The following is a 12449-nucleotide window of genomic DNA, read 5'->3' on the forward strand; positions in this document are numbered from 1 at the left end:
CAGAAGCGACCCGGCGAATACGAAACAGGTGAAACGCGAGTAACGGAGTTAGTAATGGGGACAGCAACACCGGCGGCGAATTTAAGCGAAATTGTTTTCGTTACTCGACAGCCCATGTTTGTAGATGTTGCAGTCTAACTCGTTGTTCTTCCAGTTTCTGTTGGTTTAAGTGAAACTCTGATAAATTCGTTGCAGAGGAATTCACTTAAAGTAATGAAAATCGTTCTCTTTCCGTAAGTTTTTTATGACTAGTCTACCGCTGTCTTGCCAATTCGATTCTGTACGAAGTGTTTAATCTGCCGAAAAAGGTCAACAATCACTGTACTGTAGCAACGTTTTAGAAATCTCGCAAGGACGTTATGATTTAGGAGTGAAAATAAAGTAAACCTGAAACCGTCTCAAATCTGCTATAGGCGCACTGTATCTGGTAAAACAAGCAGTTTGGTTCTCTTTAATGTTAAGAACACTTCACACAAAGCTGCCGCTGGCCACATAAATCAAAACCACAAACCAGTCAAAATTTGAAAAATTCAAAATAATCTGGTCATGAAATACTACCATTCCCGCAAAGCACTACAGCGGAATGTCCCCAAAACAAGCACAAACTAACTATACGGTCAACAACTCATAACGTATCGGTATTTCTTTTTGGCATTTGCATTTTTTGTGACGCCCATACAACGTAATATATGACTGCACACCTTGATTTCAAAATAATATCCACAATTTCAAGCATCTGCCGGTCGCAGTTTAAACAGAACATCCACCACGCCCGGTTCCGCTAGCGTCGATGTGTCGCCCAGACTACGATCTCCCACTGCAATTTTTCTTAAAATCCGCCGCATAATTTTTCCCGACCTGGTTTTCGGCAGAGCGGGAGCATCTTGCAGGAAGTCCGGAACAGCAAATGCACCGATTTTATCTCGAACTGAATAATGTTACAAAGTTTAAGCATAAATTCACCCATCAGTCATCAGAACAGGATTAGTTTCAATTTTCTCGATACAACATAACTAACCTTTGTGCTTCAATTCACCGAGAACTTGAGGTGTGAAATTATATCCATCCTTCATCGTAACGAATCCATACGTACATTCGCCTTTGATCTTATGCGGATGCGATACAACAGCGGCTTCCGCTACGCCTGGATGTTCAACTAGTGCAGACTCAATTTCCGCGGTACTTAAAAGATGCCCCGATACGTTGACCATATCGTCAATTCGTCCAGTTATCCAGTAGTATCCGTCAGCATCACGTTTAGCACCTTAAAAGAAAAGAAACCAATTACGTTAAAATATATTCTAGATATACGACTGGTATTAATTCCCGTGTAATTCTAACAATGGGTATAAAAAACAGTTGCTATAATAATTATAATAGGCTTGCTAATCAATTCACAAGAACCCGTCATATTATTTACAATTTACAGTACATAGTCAGAATTTAAAATCATAATGTAACGGGGCTTACCATCTCCAGTGGTGTAGTATCCGGGAAATTTTCGAAAATACGTATCTTCATAGCGCTTGTGGTCGCCATACACCGTGCGCATAATTCCCGGCCATGGTCGTTTGAAAACAAGGTAACCTTCTGCATCGGGCTCTGTCAGCTCTTTGCCATTCTCATCGAGAATAGCCGGCACGACACCGAAGAAGGGCAGAGTAGCTGAACCGGGTTTGAGAGGCGTGGCACAGGGGAGCGGCGTTAGTACATGGCCTCCGGTTTCCGTCTGCCAGAACGTGTCCACGATCGGGCACCGTTCATCGCCAACGTATTTGTGATACCATAACCACGCTTCGGGGTTGATCGGCTCACCAACCGTGCCTAGGACCTTCAACGTGTGTCGATCGTATCTGGAAAACAAATTTGCTGTGTTAGCCACGACACCATACTTTTTCAAGTGTCGGTGACAAAGAGGAATGAACAATTATAATATTGCGTATACGGCAATATGTTGCAAAAACCGATGACGTGGATCGCATAATTAAATCAGAATCGACAGTCTTACTTCAACACCAACTCCTCGCCAAATTTCATAAGTGACCGGATAGCTGTAGGAGCGGTGTAGAATTTCGTCACACCGTACTTCTGAACAACTTCCCAATAACGACCAGCGTGTGGATGCGTCGGGATACCTAAAAACCGATAATAATTCAAAAACGAAAGACAGAAATTACTGACCAATATTATGCGAATGACCTTCGAAAACGATTCCCGTGGCACCATTAAGAAGCGGTCCGTAAACGACATACGAATGACCAGTGATCCAGCCAGCATCAGCTGTGCACCAGTAAATATCGTCATCGTGATAATCAAATACGCACCTAAATAAAAATTTAACAATGATTTCAGTATAATCAATCACTGCAAAAGGAAGTACGTTCTAAAACTTACTTGAACGTAAAAGCAGTATAAACCATGTAACCACCGGTGCTGTGCTGAACTCCCTTTGGTTTACCGGTTGAACCGGAAGTGTACAGCATAAATAACGGATCTTCGGCATCCATCCATACTGGTGGACAAATGTTCGAAACCTGTAATAAAACCATACAATGACAACACTGCCCTTCTGAAAATGCGGAACGCAGCATAGAATCGCACCTTGGCCACTTCTTCATGGTACCAAGAGTCCACACTGCTATCCCAACGCGTAACGAGTTCTTTATGATGAGTTTTTTTGCAGTAGGGATCAATGCGATCTAATGGATCTCCCGCAGCATGTCCATTGCCATTCGCCAAGCCATTCGAGTGCTATGGTGGCACAATAAGTTTAGCGGATGATAAATGCTGCCTTCGGGGCGTGCATACCTGGATGCATCCCATGTGCTTGATAATAATTTTTTTGGTTATTTTGTGTCCATGTGCCGCACACCGGTGACAAGCATCGTCCGCAATTTCTTTTAGATCAATAAATTTATTGCCGCGCCAAACACCATCTGGTAAAGTAAAAATCCTCTCACTGAATCGCTAAATTTAATGCAGAAAAGTCTTACTCTATTTTATGGAAAACTTTATCTAGACCTATAAAAATATTTACCATACAACGCACTGTTACGCACGTGTTGTTGTATGCCTACTCGGTATGCAGTTGTATAATTATCCCATGCATCTGCTTGTCTTGAAGTTTTCGGTACTGTGTACTCGCGGAGACTGTACAAAATTTGTCGTAGCTGATGCTTCGGTATTCTGAAGTATGATACTTCCAGCGAGGATTAATAAAAAAGGACTTTTTGACTAGTCAAACGGCTTTCGACTGGTATTCATCAACCCGGCGGCAATGTGAAAATGTCTTCGCGAAACTTGGCACACTGGTGTTAATTGCTGTTGCTCACGCATCCCCAGGTGAAAACAACTCCAGCTCCTGCGTTAGATAACGAGCAAAAGCATCATATGACTGCGGATCATTTGCATCGCGCGTCAGATATTAACGATCCCCTATCGACCGCAGTATTACTCTCAAGATGTCGCATCCCGCCGCTAGAAAACTGTTCCTTAACCAGAATCAATCACAATCTCCTTGTTGAGACACTGGCTAAACTGATCGATTCTTCTGCTCTCATGTTGCTCACAAATTGCTGGATCAATAAGAAATTATTCAACCGGAAGCCGAAGACGCAAGCCGACAACGCGCAAATCTTCCAGCAACGAGTTATCTCAAGGTCTGTTTGCCCTGTTAATCAGACAGTTCCCATCTTCAGCGTATTGTGCAAAGAGGATGGACAAGATGGGAGCGGCCAGCAATTTGCGCGGATAAACAGCACTAACTGCCAAGGCATTCTCGAATGCTTACTGCATTGTACCGACGAAACTGTTGCTAACTTGCGTACACATACTGACCCAAAAATCTGCGAAAAGCTAAGGAAAATACGTACCAATAAATAACAAAAAGACACGAACAAAAACTTAACATTTTGAAAAACTGCCAGACATGCGATATTTGTCTCTTTCATCAACCGCGGATAAAGGGAGTGAGTTCGTAGAAGTACAAGACCTTATGCTTGTTACAATTTCAAAATAATGCAGATCTCTACGGTAGTGCAAAATGGTTGAATTCACGTAAAATTAATTTGTACCTGCTGTAATCAGTACACTGCAGTGGCCATCGAGCATGCGTTCCGCCAAAGATTCCGCGGAAAATCCGCCAAACACAACCGAGTGGACCAGCCCAATTCGTGCGCATGCCAGCATCGCAATGGGAAGCTCCAAGATCATTGGTAAGTAGATCGCCACACGATCACCCTTCTGCAGGTCAAATGATTTCAGGACATTGGCGAAGCGACACACTTCGTCCAGAAGCTCAGCATAGGTGATGCGTCCTTCGTCCGATGGATTATTTCCCTCCCTAAAAAATCAAACTTCTTAATCTAATCAGCCCAGAAAATTCTACCCGATGTCCATGGCAGTCTCAAAGATTATTTTTTTATTATTATTGTTTTAATTTAATTGATTTTTCTCAAACTAGGAAAAAAATGTAATGCCCGAACATAAAACACAAAAAGAAACAACAAAAACAAACCTGATCGGACATACCAAAAATACGCGACTTTATTCCCAAAACCCCTCTCCACGTTGCGATCCAGAGCATTGTAACAGATATTCGTTGTTGCTCCTTCCATGAATTTGATACTGATGGGTCCATTGCGTACATCGAAATTGGTCTTCGAATGGCCTGTTTTCGCGTGCGCCTGCTGGTCCTTGTAATGGTGTTCATCGAGGAAAGCATGGGTGGCGTCAATCTGATTCTTCCAGTAGAATTCCGATGCAATACGACGCCAGAATTCATTGGGATAGTTAACAGATTCCTCGTACATTCGCTGGTACTGCGTCATGTCCTTGACGTGAGCATCCATCTGCAGGTACGGCGGAGGATGGAACAGAGTTCCAGGCTCTTCTGCCTCAACAAGCGACATGGTGGATGGCTGCGTAGAGTGATAACGGAGAAGTTTCCAGCAAACTAGCAGGCGCACTTAGCGAATGGCGCGACCGATATTACGAAGCGGATCCGTACATGTAGAACAACGAAAATTATATAAATATAATTTTCGTTGCATATCGATGGTTGCTACAATTTTTTTTAGATTCAGGCGTTGCTCAAGGGGATGAAAATGAGAAGCGATCACTGAAGATTTGTGCCAAAAAAAGAAAAATGCATGTGTGCGCGGTGGCAAGCCAGCTGATGCCAAGTGAATCAAAATATGCGTCAGCCATCACCACATAACCAAGTTGACCAATCAAACGACGCCGCCGCAGACAATGAGGCACCTTTGTACGGGATCGAAATCAATATGAACTTGACACCGAAACAATCCGTCCAGAGTATCATTCAAAGTGTCAAAATGATATTTTCAATAGTTTTGGTACTTTTGGATGCTAAACTTTTGTGCTTTATCTCTATCATCTTGCTTTGTTAATAAACAGTTCAAAACATAGAAACCGGAAACAAATCTCCCACTTCCGGCGTCTTCCGCCCTGGAACGCAAATATCCTTAACCAACGAGTGTCGCCACATCAGCCGCACTCGAGCTGGCAGTTGTCGGGTATTTATGTGATGCTTGACGTGCGCTGCTTTGATTTGGCCACAAAAAACTTCTGCAATAGCAAATTTTGTAGAAAATGAAAATTCCACACAAACTTGGCTTTACTTGTATTTAGTTTTACAACTTGTTTTGTTTTCCTTAAATTTTCTGTTTTACGTTTGTGCATGTGTGCGTATGGCGTTTTGAGGGAATTTTATTCGTGAGTACATCTGAAAATGGGGCTGCGTTGGTCGCGGCGGAGTTTATCGGAGCGTACATTCGCGTTCTCTGTTGTTGTTATCCTTCAAGCACTACTCCAAGGAATTCTCGTTCCTGTACATGCAGCTTCTCCCTATGGAATCGGATCATTTGGTGACAATGGAGTGTATAACATTGTTATTAGTAAGAAACGTGTGGAACCACAGAATGAAGCAATCGAGGTTCGTAGGTGTTTTATGTTTATCATTAACAAGTAGAACCTACTGTCGTACAGCAGCCTGGCGTGTGGACTGCTGACTGCATGCTCCTTATCTTCTACAGTAGTTTTCATACAACAGAGCAATGAATCTAAAGACGGCTACAAAAATAAATAGCCAATAGATTCACCGTCGGATTTTCCTTCATGATTTGCATTCCCAACAGGAGGCGGCTGGCAGCTATGTGACGATGCTCAATCGCAAAGGCAGGCCATTTCGCTGTTCCATCCCTTCCATTCCGGCGCGAGTGGACGAGAAGGATAAATTAATCAACCTCACCACATCCCATATTGAAGAGATCCTTATTCCCGTGGAAAGCAATCGGCAATGCATACAATTGGTACGACTCCAAATAGCGCATCAAACAAACTAAGGCGTTTGTAATCCGATCGATTCTTTTGCTTTGTGAGTTGCTTTTTCGAAATGTGCGCATGTTTCGTTTTCAGGTGACGTCAGGCTGGTGGCATTACGAATTTTGTTATGGGAAAAATATTGTACAATTCCATCGTGAGAACGGAGTAAAGGTGCCTCCAATTATCGAGTTGGGAAAATATTCGCATTCTCAAGATTGGTCGGGTGTGTCGAAGGTATGTACGGTATCTTCACTTTTTTTGTATTCACGAGCAGTTTCATCAATTTTACCGGATTTTGCATTGCATTAATGCTTACTGATTTCTGATGTATTGAGTCGCATTCGTGTGCTATGTTGCTTTTTCAATCGTCAGGTTTTGAAACATTATTAGCCATTTTGCCATTTTATGTCGTGGTAGCAGGTAGCCATTTGTTAAAGGTTAAAGTGGTTGTTTCTGTGTTGCAGGATGCGTTGAAAAAGAAGCCACAAGATCGATACCATATGCAGTATTTTGTCAATGGAACAGAATGTGATCTGACCAATCAACGACGCGAAACTCGCGTGAAGGTAAGCACTGGTTTTTGTTGGTTCGGTTTTTTTCAAAGAGTTTTGTCATTTTCGTATACTCTGCTTTTCTTTTCCTGTCATGCCTTCGCAGCCGATCAAGGCGCAACCTGTTTAACAATTTACGAGTAATACTGTATTTGTAGCAGCGCTGACTGAAAGGTGACTGATTATGGTTACCCATTTATCTGTGAATATTAGTAAAACTAAACTTCGTAGTTAGAGGTTACTGTAAAAATTTTTGTTGAATGTTGGAATTGGTTGATACGCATAGTGACTTTAATATTTTAGTTTTTCTGTGACACTCACAAATGGCCTACCGATTACATTGAGTCCGTGACCGAGCCGCAGTCTTGCATGTACGAGGTCAACATATTCTCTCGCCGTCTTTGCTCCATTCCGTATTTCAAGAAAGAGGAACCTGTCATTGGCGAAATTACCTGTAATCCAGTCAACGTTCCCAAATCTGACAAGAAAAAGACGAAGAAATCCAGTGACCCCCTTGTAATCATGGGAAAAGATCTCGTGGAAAATTTACTGAACGAAGCGGCTTCACCTGTTCCGGAATCGGAAATGACCGACATTAAAATCGTCCCCGGTGAATCGGACAGCGAAGCGGGTATTCAAAATGAGTTACGGCAGGCCAGCGAAAAAATGGATTACAAGTTGTTCAAAAATTCAAAATTCTTCATTGAAAAAGACGCCAGTATGCGTGCCAAGCAGAGCTCTGCAACAGGAAAGCCGCTAACGGCGGACGAAAGCGACGAAGAAGAAGAAGACCTCCATGCGGAAGTGGAGAATGCAGCCAAATCACCGAATACTGGTGCGCCCGTAAGCTTCATCGAGCAGGCCAAAATTCGTGCCATATTCCGGGGTTTGGATTGGGTGGAACGGGAAGATATTGCCAAGGCGCTCTTGCGAATAGACTTTAAGAACTTGGGAAAGTTGTCGGAAGACGAGGATCTGATACTGCAGAAATTCGCACGGATTCTGAAAATGTCTAAAGGATTTGCAGTTGAAGATGAGAGTATTAGGAAAGAAGCTATTAGGTCGTGTTTGGATGAATATGCCGAAATGGTGGAATTGTTTGTGTCGGTATGTAAACGGTGATAACCTGTCAGAAAGCTCGTCGTGCTGATAGTTATTTAGTTTTCATTCGGCAGAGCCCTAACGTCCGTGCGGTTTTCCAAGATTCCTATGAAGAAGTGTTCCGGTTGCTGCATTCCATGATGAAAATATTTGTTGCAGAAAATGAGGCAGAAGAAATTGTGGAAGCGAAGGAATCGGAATCGGATGGTAATAAATGATAATCCGATATAACACTTAGCAGACTCTTCGGAACATTTATCTATCTACTGCTATGGTTTCTTGGCAGAAGAGTCGCTACCGGATGATATTGAAATCACTGAAGAAATGTTAGGCGATGGAATGAAGTTAGCAGAAGCTATCAAAAAGCTGGACTTTTTTGCTCTCGCTCCACTTTTACCGGCTGAGGAAACTTTGTTTGAGGCACTGGTCGATATTAGTGAGCGCATGATGGAAGCTCACATGTTGTATCCAGTTCAGCCGGAGGATGTGTATACGCTCATGGAAAGTTTTGAGGATGAACTGGTGGCGGTTAAGCGTTCCATGGATAAGGTAGAATCATATCGCGATTTGTGTTGTGATACCATTACTAGTTACGATTGGATTACCTGATTTGTATCAGGATGTCTGTGTTAGCATCGTCAGGATTTCTTTTGCTTCATTTTGTCTGCTTTATTTTACCGTACATTCATCCAAGTGGCATTATGTTTTCAGAATACAGAAGCGAGGAAACTCTTTAAGCACAAGTTAAACCAGTTTATTCGACTGCTGTTGGCATCGCTGAACCACTGGTTTGCTGCCGCACCACTCGATGATTCCACTCCCCAGGAAAAGGCAGCCACACTGAAGGACGATGTCGCATATGGTACGCCAAAAATCTGAACTGCTTTTAAAATCAGATTATTCAGTTCATGTTCATTTTCTTGATTTTTCAGCGGAAAAGTGGGCAAAGAAAGCTGTGCAGATGGCAAAGGGGAGTCCAGCTGGGGACATTACACCAGAAAAAATATACGCAGACTCTGATCAAGTGGTAGAAGCAGTGCAGGATCTCGATGATGCCGAGGATGAGATGAGCAGTGATGAAAAAAGCGTATCTCTACTAATCTGGAAGGGAATGGAGAAAACTGCTATTCTCGCATCGAAAGATCGCTCAGTCAACTCTGAGGAGAAACGAGCTGCGTTGCGGAAGGCCCGTGTGATAATGAAATACGTTGCGGAGTTATTAAAGGATCCCACGGTATGGTTGGGTAATATACTCCACTTACGTTGTCTCATTTTGTTATACAGGCCATTTATTTTTAATTCAAGATCTTTATCCAAAAATTCTGTAAATATATTTGGTATTTAATTTTAATGCAGTATTACAATACAATCATTCGTTATCATTATTGTAGAAAAATATACGCCCAAGCATCAGAGAGAAATTGCTAGAGCGAGTGGAAACCATGATTGCGTCGTTGGGCAAGTACGAGAAAACGGAAAAAAGTTTAACAGAAATCCGGGAAGCTCGACAAAAACTGGAGGCTGGAGCCGATTTCGAAACGTGGTTGAAGCAATATGCCAAGACTATCGAGAAAGCCAACGGTAAGTAATAGGCTGCTTTATGTACGCCGAAGTTGGATAAACATACTGTTGATAATTGTAGTGAGGGAAGCAGCTGAAAACTGTAAATTTGAGTTTTTACGGTGCCTCCTTGACCTGAGTAAAGTACATAAATATGTGGGGTATTATAGCGGTGCATGCTGAAAATGTGAAGGATCAAGTGAAAGTCAAGCAGCCAGTATCGGCTAAGAAACAAGATTCCCCATTCCTTCCTTTCGGTCGGACCATCACCGGTAAAGGCACACAACCAAAATCCAAAGCCGTTAAATTTGGTGATATTATTGCGGATATGAACCCGACTAATCGGAAAATCCGTGAGATTGAGGACCTGATTCGGGAAAAGCTGCAGTCGATGGGCGGTGGACCCATTGAGATTAAACTGGTGACTGGTGGTGATCGGATGGCCGGAATGGGAGATATCGACATGCACCAGTTGGAGCATATTAAAAAGAGTCTGGCGGGTGCGTTTGCGGCGCAGTTACAAGGGGTGTTTCAGCAGCAGTTCTCGGTGAATGAGCTAGAGGAAAACTATAGCCTCGATGACGATGAGGATTAATTAACCCCGTTGGAAATTCGCTTAATTTGAACAGGTATTCCATAAAGCCTTTGTGATAGCCACGAGTAATCTTTTGAAAACGGTGCATGTTTTTAAAATCTTTGCCAGTTTTTTTAGACGATTGACTCATTGTTATAAAGTTATCAGTACTGTACTCTGATGGGCATGTCCGTAATCGTTCATCGGTTTTGTGATCATTGGGAACTGTTCGAAATTGTATTGTATTGCCCTTGGTTTTGGAAAATTATGTTCATGGTAAATATAACGAACAATTCTACATACATAGTACTTTTGTTCTGTTGAAATTTTGGCCTTGTAAGGCATTAGCAGTCCGTCCGATTGCTGGAATGAATAAAACGTCATGGCCAAGGCCCAATATGATGCTCCAGAGTCATGCATCAGACCATTAATAACAATAATGCGATGACAATTTTCGCATTTTAAATTTCTCGCACAAAGCAATTCTCAATGGTGCTTTATGCGCAGAAGCGATTATTAATAACTTTGTCATGCGGTTAAACGGAACCAACAACGCTGACTTTCAACGAGAATTTTCAAAGACTTGTTGTTTTCCGAACTGTATTCAGTTTTGACCTTGACGGCTTGACCATCTAAAATGACCGGAAAACTGCCATTAGACAACGGCTGGCCGAAGGGGTGTCAAAGAAATTTGGCGCTTTTATGCTTTATTGTTTCGCTCATTTGCCTGTCGTGTGAACTGGTAAGGTAAATTTCTGCTTCCTAATAATATTGTAGAGCAGCCTACTAGAACTGTAGTATTTTTACTGTAATAATATCGCATTCTTTGAATGTGTACAACACTGCAGCATTTAATAAGTACCATAGTCTTCGAATAGTTATCTAGCGAAAAAAACAGGATAGAATAGAGAACATAGCGAACATACATACGTAAGTACTGTCCTGTGCGCATCCTAATTGTTTTCCCCCTTCTACGAGCTATGTGCAGCCAGCTTATGGAGACGGCGACTTAACCGGTAATACTTTTGCCACATTGCTTGAAATGGTTGAAAATGCATTATCTACAGCTGACGTTTCTTTGCAGCTTTGCAAAACATAGCATCAGAAATCAAGGGAACATGGGGAGGTGAGAAACAGATCGTTGTTTGAATGAGATCAGTTTTTCGCCATGCATGTTGTCCAATAGCGTTTTTGGTTGGTAATGCAGGTTCAGCGGCAAATAAAAATCTTAGCAGTAACCAGTTCTAATGACCGAAACTAATACATTCCAACGTTTGTCGATTCAAATGCATGACCTTAATTATCATAAGTTGATTATAGTTGTAAATGACGCTCACTGATTCCCGTTTAAAGAATTAAATCACAGCTTCCTTGTGCTTACTTCGCAGTTCTTATTTTCTGGCATACTAAACTGTGTTCGCGTATAGAATAACCAGAGCCATAGTATTATTGAAGATCTGCTATATCTATTAACAGACTCCGAAGGCGCATATTATATACGAGTACTTCATGTAGTATTCACCTTCAGACATTTACGAGTACTATGCTACAACTAAATTGTCGGTTGCAGTGGCAGCCGCAGCACTTATTCCACCGGCATCCGTCCGCATGAACGACCCTGATGGTTTCATGGGAAGTAACGATGATGGGAAGCCATCGTCTTCCGGTTCATCAGGAGGGGGAACAGCGCAGACGCTCAATCCGCAGCTGATTCCATTTCTCGCGCCTATGTTCAATCCACCGCTGCCATCTTATGATACCGGGGTCGATAGCGAGTATGTGGCAGATGAAGAGCTCTAAAACTTTTATCTAGCACAAATAAAATAACTGCTTGCGTGTGCCATGCACGCTTTTTCCTCTGCATGAGCTTTATCGTCGTTCTTTAATATTCCTGAATGCTCTACGTGATGGATTTTTTCTCGGATCCCGCGTTTATGTGATAACCCGTTTTAGCTCGGTGGAGTTCGGTGGAGATTGAATGATCAATTCAAAGAGCGTCGCGGAAATATACAAAGTCTCAATCAATCAGCGCGGATTACCAGATTTTTTATATTGCTGCACCTGAATGTTTCCCCTCGATAGTGGCTTGTGCGTGCCTAACAGGCCACCTACATGTTTATTTTAACAGATAATTGGTATAGTTTTTGCCTTTCTAGCAAGATTGTTTCTGGAATTAAAAATGGATCGTAGTAAATTAGGATTTCTAGCGATGAGGCATTTATTGATAAACAAACTTGAAGACGTTATTGCCAAATGCATTTCGATTGGCAAACAGCGTCCGTATTGGCGGCGCGTATACACAGTATATAGCATACGAG

General features: G+C 42.3%; 3 protein-coding genes across 3 annotated transcripts; 2 read left to right on the forward strand and 1 right to left on the reverse strand.

Moving 5' to 3' along the window:
• Nucleotides 1–437: 437 nt before the first annotated feature.
• LOC129594400 (acetyl-coenzyme A synthetase-like) lies at nt 438–5130 on the reverse strand. Its single transcript, XM_055491080.1, has 10 exons — nt 4531–5130; nt 4074–4342; nt 2809–2936; nt 2602–2751; nt 2395–2534; nt 2200–2324; nt 2009–2135; nt 1471–1853; nt 1019–1264; nt 438–928 (listed from the first exon to the last, which is right to left on the reverse strand). The coding sequence occupies exons 1-10, from the start codon at nt 4908–4910 to the stop codon at nt 729–731; spliced, it is 2148 nt and encodes a 715-aa protein (XP_055347055.1). The 5' UTR covers nt 4911–5130; the 3' UTR covers nt 438–728.
• Nucleotides 5131–5573: 443 nt separating this feature from the next.
• LOC129594399 (protein OS-9-like) lies at nt 5574–10529 on the forward strand. The gene is made up of 11 exons (XM_055491079.1): nt 5574–5956; nt 6159–6332; nt 6439–6579; nt 6810–6911; nt 7200–8003; nt 8072–8204; nt 8284–8546; nt 8709–8859; nt 8930–9231; nt 9389–9578; nt 9728–10529. The coding sequence occupies exons 1-11, from the start codon at nt 5753–5755 to the stop codon at nt 10150–10152; spliced, it is 2889 nt and encodes a 962-aa protein (XP_055347054.1). The 5' UTR covers nt 5574–5752; the 3' UTR covers nt 10153–10529.
• Nucleotides 10530–10678: 149 nt separating this feature from the next.
• LOC129594401 (uncharacterized) lies at nt 10679–12350 on the forward strand. Its single transcript, XM_055491081.1, has 5 exons — nt 10679–10873; nt 11120–11147; nt 11216–11257; nt 11702–11906; nt 12085–12350. The coding sequence occupies exons 1-5, from the start codon at nt 10769–10771 to the stop codon at nt 12107–12109; spliced, it is 405 nt and encodes a 134-aa protein (XP_055347056.1). The 5' UTR covers nt 10679–10768; the 3' UTR covers nt 12110–12350.
• The last annotated feature ends 99 nt before the right edge of the window (nt 12351–12449 follow it).

This window comes from Paramacrobiotus metropolitanus, unplaced genomic scaffold (assembly GCF_019649055.1).
Source record: "Paramacrobiotus metropolitanus isolate TYO unplaced genomic scaffold, Prichtersi_v1.0 Parri_scaffold0000067, whole genome shotgun sequence".
NCBI classification, from domain to species: domain Eukaryota; kingdom Metazoa; phylum Tardigrada; class Eutardigrada; order Parachela; family Macrobiotidae; genus Paramacrobiotus; species Paramacrobiotus metropolitanus.

Coding starts and splice junctions, on each gene's coding strand:
- LOC129594400 (XM_055491080.1), bottom strand. CDS start 4,910: ATGTCGCTTGTTGAGGCAGAAGAGCCTGGAACTCTGTTCCATCCTCCG. Junction 4,343..4,530: donor AATAAAGTCGCGTATTTTTG/GTATGTCCGATC, acceptor TTGATTTTTTAG/GGAGGGAAATAATCCATCGG. Junction 929..1,018: donor CGGTGAATTGAAGCACAAAG/GTTAGTTATGTT, acceptor AACATTATTCAG/TTCGAGATAAAATCGGTGCA.
- LOC129594399 (XM_055491079.1), top strand. CDS start 5,753: ATGGGGCTGCGTTGGTCGCGGCGGAGTTTATCGGAGCGTACATTCGCG. Junction 8,547..8,708: donor TTAAGCGTTCCATGGATAAG/GTAGAATCATAT, acceptor TTATGTTTTCAG/AATACAGAAGCGAGGAAACT. Junction 9,579..9,727: donor GACTATCGAGAAAGCCAACG/GTAAGTAATAGG, acceptor GGGGTATTATAG/CGGTGCATGCTGAAAATGTG.
- LOC129594401 (XM_055491081.1), top strand. CDS start 10,769: ATGACCGGAAAACTGCCATTAGACAACGGCTGGCCGAAGGGGTGTCAA. Junction 10,874..11,119: donor TTTGCCTGTCGTGTGAACTG/GTAAGGTAAATT, acceptor AGCTATGTGCAG/CCAGCTTATGGAGACGGCGA. Junction 11,148..11,215: donor TGGAGACGGCGACTTAACCG/GTAATACTTTTG, acceptor GTTTCTTTGCAG/CTTTGCAAAACATAGCATCA.